This window comes from Meles meles, chromosome 1 (genome assembly GCF_922984935.1).
Source record: "Meles meles chromosome 1, mMelMel3.1 paternal haplotype, whole genome shotgun sequence".
NCBI lineage: Eukaryota > Metazoa > Chordata > Mammalia > Carnivora > Mustelidae > Meles > Meles meles.
Genome location: NC_060066.1, coordinates 173168755 through 173179506, shown reverse-complemented (window position 1 = coordinate 173179506; position 10752 = coordinate 173168755). Strand labels below are relative to the sequence as shown.

The window sequence follows — 10752 nt, the reverse complement described above, 5'->3', positions numbered from 1 at the left end:
AGGGCGAGATGCGAGCTTCCAGGACCTCCCGACTCTTCTGTCACCCCCTTCTGGACTCCCCCCTCAGGGCGGTCTACCAGGGGCCCTAACCGCCGGCACTGCAGCTACTGACACATGCAAGGCGCTGTTCTAAATAAACACCAGCTCGTCCTCACAATGCCCCAGGAGGAAGCTGGGACACAGGTAGGAATTAACTTGTCCATGGCCACAGGTAGTAGTAGTGGCCAGAACAGCGTCTGGAAGGGTCAGACCTTGTAAAAGTGTACCGAGCCCACATCTGGCCTGGAGCAAGGTCCTGGGAGCCAAGGGAAGCAGAAAGTTCTACTTTCTCAATGTCCAAACCCACACACCCCACTGCTTACCTCGCCCCAGCTCTCCATGTGTGGACAGAGGCTGGGACCGGGGCTCCCCATGTCTGCCCAGCCCCACCCAGCTGCCTTCCAGGATGCCGAAGGCTACTCTGAAAGTCCTCCGAGAGCTCCTCCTCGCCTTGGAGGTGAACAAGATCAAACTGAAAATAGAAAAATCAGTGTCCCCCGGGGGTCCCCAGCCTCTGCCCAGGGAAGCCTCCACCTGAGTGGCTGCAGCCTTGGGGACCCCAGTGGTCTGCATGGACTCAGTGGAACAAGGCAGCCCACACCTGTTCTATGCCCTGAAAAACAGCCTCTGGCACACCGGTGTGTCTGAGACCCAAAGCTGAAGCTGGATTTTAGAGCGCCCCCACATATCTGATGGGAGACTGCAGTCTTCCCTCCCAGCCCCCCTTCCCCAAAGGCCACTGCAACCCCACACGGCGATTGCAGGTTAACGTGCCCAGGAAGAGCCTAAACACCTTGAACACAAAACGAGGTCTTGTTATGCACCAGCCACAAAATCCGCGTTCTGTAGTCAGAATGATAAACTCCGACCCACGTCCCCCACACCTCCCCCCAAACATGTCAGGAAGGGCTGCGGAAAAAAGATGTCCCTTTAATAAAACGTTATCAACATATATCGTACACAAACTACAATGTATCATAATTACTTTTTTTTCCTCTCTTAATTCAGAACCAGACTACAAGGTAAGAAAAAACACAGAAACAGCTACAATGTTCCCAATAATCCGCACAAGGTCTTTTTTCAGGCAGATGGTATCTCACATAGTATGATATACATGGATCAGGGAGGGAGGGAGAACAGACAGCAGCTACAGGGGTGTGGGGAGGAGGGGCTGTAAATGTACAAAGAATTCAGGTGTCTTTAGGGCGAGACACGGGAGGTTTCGATGGGAGCGGTGAGGTGAGGGAGGCCGTGAGTCACCCCTCCTGAGAGGGGACAGGCTCCACTGTCGCATTTGTCGGTTTTTGAAAATAAAAACAGGACCGGAAACAGCACGTCTGTTTGGTTGGTGTCCCCTGCCCCCACAGCCATTCCAAAGTCTTTCCATCCAGTTCCAAGCGTATACAGAGCAATTCTGGTCAATTTCCCATCTTTGAAAAAGAAGCAAGAATCAAGAGGGAAAAAAAAAACAAAACAAAAGAAAACTCAAACTCCAGCCCTACAGTGCCCACACACACATGACGAGGATGATGCGAGCCAGGGCCACGGGACAGAACGTGGGGGTCACAGTTGCCATGTCCCAGGTCATAGCCATCCTGCCGGGGGTGGCCTCCCCCACTGCGCTCTGTCCAGGCCACCACTCAGCTGGCAGGATTCTCGCTGGGAAGACTGAGCGGGGGGCCGGAGCAGCACAGAGGCCAGGCAGGGGAAGGTCCAGGAGAGAGAGAGGAGGAAGCGGTCCTGGGAACACAGTGCATGCCACCGGGTCACAGCATGTCTCCGCCGCCGCGGAGTCCTGAAAGCGGTCAGGTGGTCAGGCCCCTCGGGCCACATAATAGGGTGGGAGTGGGGGAGGCGGTTCTGGGGTCCCAGGTGTGCAACTGCTGGTGCCACCTCGGCAGGGAGACACCAAGCAAAACCCAAACAGGTTCCTGACCCTCCCTTGCCCATTCCCCACGAACCAAAAACCCCAAGTGGAGAAAGGTGACTTCCTTTTCTCTTTTCAAAAAAGGCCTTTGAAAGAAACCACCGATTGTAAACTGCCCAGTTTATTATTATTATCATTATTTTTAGATGGCTACAAAGACAGCGTGAGACCTCACACCTAGACTAGCTTTCCTGGTGGAAGGGCTTGGGTACAGACATACAGCAGGGCGTGGTTTTTTTTTTTTTCCTTTTTTCTTTTTTCTTTTTTTTTAAAGAAGAAAGCAAAGAGGTTGACTGGGGTGGGGTGGGGGGGGGCTTGCTAGAAGCTTCCATTTTTAAAAATTTTTCCCCCAAAAAACCCCCCTTGAAAACAAATTAAAAAATCCCAGTAAAGGTAAAACCCCAAACAAACAAAAACAACAAAAAAGTGTCACGTACATAAAAGGTCCTTTTGGGAATGGGCAAGGGGTGGGATTTTTCTGGTCATTGACTTGAAATACATTTTTATTTTGAGTTTTGTCCTTCATGTTTTATGGAATAAAAAGTTCGGCCTTTTTATTGCATGAAACTAAAATTGGGACAGGTCGGGGGACTGGAGGAGGAGAGTGGGGGCCGAGGGGGAGCAGGGAGATGCCCCTCCCCCAGCTCCTGGGTAATGACACCTCATTTCTTCTTGCATAATTTCTGGCATCTTCCCGCCTGCAATGCCGGCTCTCTCAGCGTCTCGGAGAAGAGGAGGGGATCACACGCTCATCGTCATGCTTGGAGAATACTGGAAGGGGAGAAGCAGACAGGGTTGTGAGGCCAGGGTGTGGGAGCCTTGGGAACTGGAGAGGGCCCATCTGGGGGTGTGGGGAAGCCTGGGATGGCACTGCCCACTCAGGCACTAGCCTGTGCCCCCACCACGGTGGGAGCTCCAAGGGTCCCCCCCATCCCCTCCTTTCTCTTCTCAAATCCCTCCTTTTTCCAGCTGAGGAAGCAGCAGATGCTGCCCTTCCCCCACAGGGTGAGCCAGGGCTCTGCCGGGCGGGGGTGGTCTGCGGTTCTCAAAAGCTGCTGGAGCAGGACGCTATTTCTTCAAATGAGTTGTAAGGAGAAGCTGGCCCCTCTGCATGGAGACCCCCAGAAGTCTCTGGTTGCATGAACCTTCTTCCCCAGGTCAGACAGAAGTGGACCCCAGAGACCATGCTGCCCAGAGCACCAGAGCCCAGGCCTCTTGAGTCCCAACCCGGGGCTGTTCCAGCCACATCAGCTTTCTCAGTGTTGCAGGCACTGTTGATGCCTCCAGAAGGACCTGCCAGCAGTCAGGGTGGCAGTGGCTGGGGCCATGCAGCAGGCGTTGGGGGGCGGGGGGCTCTGCACTTTGTAGAGAAAAATGACCAAGGAGAAAGCCAGTGGTGCGGCTCTTGGGACACCAGCCCGCCAGGCTGGTGTTGGGCAGTGCGTTCCAGAACTTGTTAAAGGAATGATCCCTGGCCGCAGGGGTGAGTGGAAGAATCCAGGGGCAAAATGAGAGTAGGGGGTGGGGGGGACACAGCACTTACATTGTCATTCTGGAAGGAGTGGAGGAAGTTCCCTCCTAGCTCACCATCGTCTCGAGGGGTGCCGGGAGGATTGCTAATGCCACTTATGTTGTTGGGAGAATTCTGGAGAGAGGAGAGAGGAGGTAAGCCCCAGTGCACCAGCAACCGGCCCACCCGATGGGGAGACAAGCTTTCTGGGGCCTTGAGGCTGGGGCAGGGTGGATGCTGTCAGCGAGGAAACAAAACACACACTCACTTTTGGAAGTCCGTCTATGTCGCCTGACCCTAGAAGGAAGGAAAGCTCGGATTCAGTTTCGTGTTTGCTCTTCCACAGAGAGGCCTCCAGACCACGCCCAGATCCCACACTACTTCTGCGCAGAGTCTCCTGTCCTGTCTGGAGCTCCGGGGATCTTCCTATGAGCCCAGCCAAGGCCAGTGTAGGGGACCAGGCCCGGCTGAGCCGAAGACGGCCGCTGGCGCAGGGCCGGGCAGGGTAGAGCGTGTGGCCACAGGGCCGGCGCCTGCTTACCTAACGATCCGTTCATGTGGTGTGGCTCCATGCCGCCCATGCCTCCCATCGGGCCGTCCGAGCCTGGACCCATCGGGAACTGGGGGAGAAGCACAGGGTGTGGTGGCTGAGTGGGCCCCAGGCCCTTTGCAGTTCTCTCGCAGGCTCCCACACCCAGCTGCAGGAGAGCAGTGCCCTCAGGGAGCTTCCACTCTGCCAGAGCCCCTCTGTCAGACACACGGAGGTGTCTGACATGGGCTAGGAGGCTGGAACGGGGCCCTTTCCTTGGCCCCTGGAGCTGTGCGGGCAGAGGTGAGGAACCAAATCCAGGTAGGGAAAGACATTGGGCTGAGGCCACACCATGCCATACTGGGACAACTCTTTAACCAAACGGCAGAGACTTACTTGGGCTCTCTCTGTCCCTGGGGTGGAGTGTGTGGCTCCCCGGTCAGAACCTCACACAGACACACACAGATACACAACACACAAACGGAAGACTTGCCTGTGCCTGTGCCCAGCCAGGGGCCAAAAGTACTAATGCTTCTTCTCCCCATTTTACAGATAAGGAAACTAAAGCACAGAGAGAGTAGGAGATGCTTTGCCAGAGGTCCCCGTTCCCCCTCAGAGATGGGAGGCGCTGGAATAGGGCACAGGTGGCTGTTCCACAAGCCTCTGAGTGCTTCCTCAGAAGCGAAAGAGTCCCATGGGGGTGGTAAGGAGATGGGGTCTACTGAGCGACGGGGGAGGGGAGAAGCCGGGCAGGGGACAGTGCAGAGGGAGGCCACTGACGACGTCCCCACGCCGAAGTGGTGGTGCAGGCGGGTCACAGGGCAGAGGCGGAGTCAGCTCCAGCCCGGGCCTCAGGCCTGTGCGGGACTCGCAGACCAGACCAAAGGCTGGAGGTCACGTCACACGGACACGAAGGGAGGGCAGAGCTTTGTCTGGACAGCCAAGGCCCCATGAGGCAGACCGGACGTCAGGATAGACAAGGGTAGACCATGTGGCGTCTGGCCCCGTGCTGGGGGCTAGGGACACAGAGCCGAGTCATGGCTGGGCCTCAGCCTGGAAGAGGAGCCCGCAGCTACAGACACCCAACCACCCCACGGGACAGACGTGCTGAGTTCCAAAGGGAGCTGCAGACAAGGCAGGGCCAAAGCTTCTGGAAGAGGCACTGCGGAGAGGGCAGAGAAATCGGAACATGTTGCATGGAGGTGGCAGGGGGCCAAAATAACTGAGGGACAGGATTTGGCCAGGCAGAGACGGGCGTGGAAGCCATTCTAGGCAGGGGTCCTGGGCGACCATAAGAGGCAGGTGGCAGCAGGGAGTGCCGGGGCAGAGACCAGTGTGCCCAGACTGGGAAGGAGCGCCTCGGGGCCATCTGCCCACTCACGGCCACCAGAGTCTCAGCCTCCTCGCCTCCCGCCACCCTGGAGGCTTCCTAGGGCCACACTTCTGACATGTGGCAACAAACTTCACACTTCTTAATGCAAATGAGAGGAAGACAAGGGTTTAGGAAGTCAACTTAGGTCACAACTCCATTAGACAAAACAGCTCCAAGCATGATACTTCTATGAAACACAGAACTCTAACATAATAAATTTTTAAAAACTTTAAGTTTTAAATCATTGTGGTTTTTTGTGTATTAGTATTTTTTTTTAAATAGGCTCCACACCCAGCATAGAGTCCAACATGGGGCTTGAACTCATAACCCTGAGATTAAGACCTGAGCCGAGACCAAGTCAGATGCTTAACCCACTGAGCCACCCGGACGTGCCTCTTCTGTATTATTTTTAACAGCCTTACTGAGATAGAATTCACATCCCATCCAATTGGCCCATTTCAAGCCCACAATTCAGAGGTTTCTCGTGTACTCAGAGCTGTACAACCACCGCCAAATCTGTTTTAGAACCTTTCTGTCACCCCATGAAGAAGCCCTGTACCCACCAGCAGTCCCTCCCCAGCACCCCTCAAACCCCCAGCCCCAGACCATCATTACCTCGTTTCCCGTCTCTATGGATTTGCCTGTTCTGGATGTTTTGTATAAACGAAATCCTGCGTGAGCTTTTGTGGTCGGCTTCCTCCACTCAGCCTGTCTTCAAGGTTCACTCATGTTGGGGCGTGAATTAGTGCCTCACTCCTTCTTCTGGCCAAATCACGTTCCACCAGACGGCGAAGCTGCATTTCATCAGTCCCTTCAGTCACCGGACACAGAGAGCGTCCCCACTTCGCAGCTATCACGAGTACCGCTGCTCTCGACACTTGCGTACGGTCACTACGTGGACACACATTATGGTTCTCGTGGGTAGAGACCAACCCCAGGGTGGAAGCACCGGGTCATGTGGTGATTGTGTGGCCTTTCGGGACCTGCCAGACGGTTCTGCACAGTGGCCACATCTACTTCGGTTCCTGCCAGCGGAGGAGGAGGGCTCCCCGGCCTTGTGGGCACGCAGGGCTAAGCTCCCTGTGGTTTCCACTTGCATCTCTCTGACAACGAAGGCTGTGTGTGTGTGTGTGTGTGTGTGATTACAGGCCACTAGGACCTCTTTGGAGCAATGTCTGTTCCCATCCTTGGCCCATTCTGTTCCCATCCTTGGCCCATTCTTTAAACCGGGCTGTTTTCTCGTGACTGAGTTTTAAGAGTTCTCAAAGTATTCTGGATTCAAGTCCTATATCAGGTATGTGATTTGCGAACGTTCTCTCCATTCTGGCCTGTGTTTTTACCTTCTGGAAGGTGTCCCTTTGAAGTGCAGAAGTTTTCAGTCTTGATGAAGTGCCATTCATCTGCTTTTTGCTTTTGTTGCTTCGGCTTCCAGGGTCCTAGGTAAGAAGGCTTTGCTTTCGTCCAGGCCACAGGGATGTCCGCCTCTGTTTTCCTAGAAGCGTTCTACCGCTTCAGTGCCGCTGGCAGACAGAGCCTGCTGCATGGATTCTGGGTATGGGTGTGAACAGCGGTCTGACATCACGCACTTGCCTGGGGACACCCACTGTCCCTATAACGCTTCCTTATTCTGTGTTAGTGACTGTTACATAAATGCTAGCATCTCAATAAAGCCATATTAAGGCTGGTTAATGGGAGCAGGGAATAGAGGACTAGTTAAATAAACGGTTTCTGTGAGAAAAATGTAACATTTTTATGTTTCTGCCTTCTAATACAGTGACTTATTTCAGCTATTTATTGGATATTTAAATTCTATAGACTATATTACTATGTAGTCCTAAAATATACAAATGTAAGTTTTTTTTTTCTTGAAGCTAAATACAATGGACTGATTAAACAGATACTACTTACGTTTGATTTTTTAAAAATCACATTTCTTGGGGCATCTGGGTGGCTCAGTCAGTTAAGCATCTGACTCTTTCAGCTCAGGTTATGATCTCAGGGTCGTGATATCGAGCCCTTAGTCAGGCTCTGTACTCAGTGGAATGGGGAGTGTGCTGGAGATTCTCTCTCTCTCCCTTTGCCCTTCCTCCACCCACTCTCACACAAGCTCTCTCAAATAAATTTTCTTAAAGATTTTTTTATTCATTTGAGAGAGACATCGCAAATAAGAGCACAAGCAGGGGAGAGGGTCAGAGGGAGAGGGAGAAGTAGACACCCAGTTGAGCAGTGAGCCCGACACCAGTCTCAATCTCGGGACCCTGGGACCACAGCCCAAGCTAAAGGCAGACACTTAACCAACTAAGCCACCGAGGTGCCCCGATAAATAATCTTTTTAAAAAATTCATGGTTCTTTCTGTCCTATAATGGGGATTTTCGTTCACACCCCACCCCTTACAAAGATTAGAAAGAAGTTTTGTATGAAGAGGTAGTTAGCATGGTTTCAGGTTAAGTGTCTTGGATAATTCATTCAAGGAAGGTCATTTGTCCAACTTGATGAAGCGAGGATATCCTGAGCATCCGGATGGGAACACAGGCAGCACATTTCTGGATGGGCACAGGCCAGGTCGATGAGCTGCTGGGGTGACCCATCTTACTTTTGCAGGTGCAACATGGCAGACAGTGCCTGCTTTCCCCACAGTACTTCTCTGGATTGCCCGTAGCCTCTAGGCCAGGTTTTTTAATTCCTTTAGATAGTGGCAAACTCAATACAGAGGCAAATGCAAAAGTCACTGTGAGCTGCCACTCTGCTCTAATCAGGCCCCGTGGTCAGCCCCACACGGTCACCCGGAAAGACCCCCTCCACAAATGCGTCTGTGCGTGGAGTGCTTGGGAGGTCGCTGACTTGCACGGATTTGGGGACCTGTGGGGACTCTCCTCCGGTTCTCCTAAGAGGTCCATCATACTCTGTACCTAAAAGCTGGTTTAGGGAGACCAGCACTTGCCATTTGGGCCCCTCTGCATCCCTAAATCCGTCAGCTGGGCTGTCCTGTCTCAGATGTCCATCACTTCTAAGCTTCCCAAAGCACCCGATGTCATTCTCACTTAAACCTCTCTCAGGGAAAATGGATTAAAGCAGAGACGTGAGATGTACTTGCGTGCTCCAAGCTGGATTCCAAGTGAGTTGTTTTTCTTTTTTTCAAAGATTTTTATTATTAGAGAGAGCAAGGAGAGAATGTAGGGGGGAGGGGCAGAAGCAGACTCCCTGCTGATGCAGGACTAGATTCTAAGACCCCAAGATCATGAGCTGAGTCGAAGGCCAGACGCTTAACTGAGTCATCCAGGGGTCCCGTAAGTTACAGTTTTAATCGAGAAGCTGAGAAAGTGCTATTTAACGTGGCTGCTCTTTATTGGTGACAAGTGTTGAGTTCTTGGGCAACCTCATTTGCAAAACACAAGTCCCTATGCTTTGGCCGATGAGGTTTTGATGCAAGCCCCCAACCACCCCCAATGACTCAGGTGCGGTCTGCTCATCCTCTTTTAGGCTCCTGGAGCCCTCCTGCGAGATCACCGCAACGGTTCTGAAGCCACAGCATACACATTTCCATCTTCCTGGAATTCCTCTCGACGTTCTCTTCTCAGCGCGGTTCCCATTAGAGAAAGACGTCATGGCGGGCTGAGACTTTGACTCTTCTCTGTGGCCCAGCAGTAATGCCAGCCACTGTGTGGGCTCGTTTCGGGGCCTCCAACTCGACAAAGTCCGAAGTCTTGTTCGCTGTATCTGCGCATCTCAAGGAGACTGACAGGTGAGCCAAACCTTCCATGCCCGCTCTCACAGGCAGGCAAGCCATACCCTTGGGCAGCAGTGCCAGGGACAAGGTGTGCGGGACAGTTAACAGGTAAGAATTTCCTACACCAGATGAAAAGGGCCAAATTAACTGCGAGCTGTCTGCCAAATCCGCAGAGAGAGGGGCCAAGCCTAGCTTGCATTTGGACAAGAGGAGAGCCATCTTTGATCTGTTTTCTGTAGTTTCATTAAAATCGTCGCAGAACCCAACACGCCGATGTAACGCCCCATCCAGCTCTGGAGTCCAAGTACCAAACAGCCAGGGGACAGGTTTTTGTCACCACAACGAGAGGCACCACCTGACAGACTGTGGGAAGGTCCCCTGATGGTTGGCGAGAGCCGACAGAATCTGCCTGACTGGAAACTCCCCCTTCTGCTGACACACAGGCGGGGCCTCTGGGCCCGGAAATGGGGCCGCCTCGGTCCCGGGAGCCACAGAGGGCTTGGCCTGGCAGCAGCCGTGGACACGTCCAAGGGCTATGCCATAATGATTCAGGTGGCCGCTCTCTCTGACTGCGCCAGGGCCTCCCTGCCGCCTTCCTCCTTCTCTTCTACCCAACATCCCCATGGCCGTGGCCGTGATCCCCCCCACCAACAACCAACAATCCTTCCGCCCGGCGCCTGCTGTTCTGGGGTAGTCGGGGTCTCCATCCTTCTCCTTTCCAGCCTCTCGCCTCCGAAACCATGGCCCTGGTACTCACAGCGGGGTAAATGAGGCCTGCACCATCTTGACACAGAGCACAGCCACGGACCCACGGGCGCAGCCCAGGCAGACCCCGTCCAGGCCTCTGTGCACTTGACCCGCAGCTCCCGGAGGGCTGCGGCGCCAATAGTCCACTAGGAGCTGCAGGCCATGGACACAGGCGGCAGTGGCGGGACGGTCCGCTGCACCACTTCCAGCTGACGCAAAGCCCGAAGAGCTCAGGCCCTGGCTCCGGGGTTTGCTGTAAGAGCCCTACTGTTCCTTCTAACCTTCTAACCTCCTGTGTTCCAAAACCCTGGACACTTGGTGTCCCGGGACGTCGAGCTTTTAGTGCGAAAACCTGATGGGTGGTCACCCTAATAAGAAGCAGGGGTCACAGGGGTGCCGGCTGCCCAGGAGAGGGACAGGGATGGTGGAGCAAGGGTGAAGGAGTGGGGTTCCCAGACTTCTCGGTCAAAGTGATGCTCGGGTTCAATCCTCACCACACCCAGGAGGCCTCCAGAGACGCTCACTTCAGAGGCTGCTAGAGGACTGACCACGTGCAGTGTGCAGCACGGGACAGCCCCCCGATGGGTGTTTTAGCCCCGTGGTGATTCAGATGTCACATTAGGACCCAAAACCCACAAAACCAAACGAAGCACCCCAGTAGGCCAGAATAACTTGGGGGCCCCAAGCCTATCCTCTGGCTCTGCAGTCCAGACTGTTCATTCCGTCCCCCGCAGTCTCCTTTCCAGACACGCTCCGGGAGGCAAGGCCAGCGTGATTCACCTCCCCCGCCTGGTGCAGAAGGGCTCTGTGCCACGGTGAGTCAGACCAGCCTTCTCCTCAGGGAGCTCCCAGCTGGGAGACGGAGACAGGCCACAGCTGCAGAGTCAAAGGGCCATCGGG

The 10752-nt window shown here is 54.0% G+C and overlaps 1 protein-coding gene across 4 annotated transcripts in view; it reads right to left on the bottom strand.

The window, feature by feature from the left end:
- Positions 1–2069: 2069 nt before the first annotated feature.
- SSBP3 (single stranded DNA binding protein 3) overlaps positions 2070–10752 on the bottom strand; it is a 160822-nt gene continuing 152139 nt past the window's right edge. For all 4 annotated transcript variants that reach the window (XM_046021880.1, XM_046021894.1, XM_046021887.1 and 1 more), the window contains 4 exons: positions 4018–4096; positions 3745–3773; positions 3510–3611; positions 2070–2737 (listed from right to left, as the gene is read on the bottom strand). In XM_046021880.1, the coding sequence (XP_045877836.1) occupies positions 2708–2737; positions 3510–3611; positions 3745–3773; positions 4018–4096 (240 nt within the window). In that variant the 3' untranslated portion in view covers positions 2070–2707. The remainder of the gene's footprint in view (positions 2738–3509; positions 3612–3744; positions 3774–4017; positions 4097–10752) is intronic.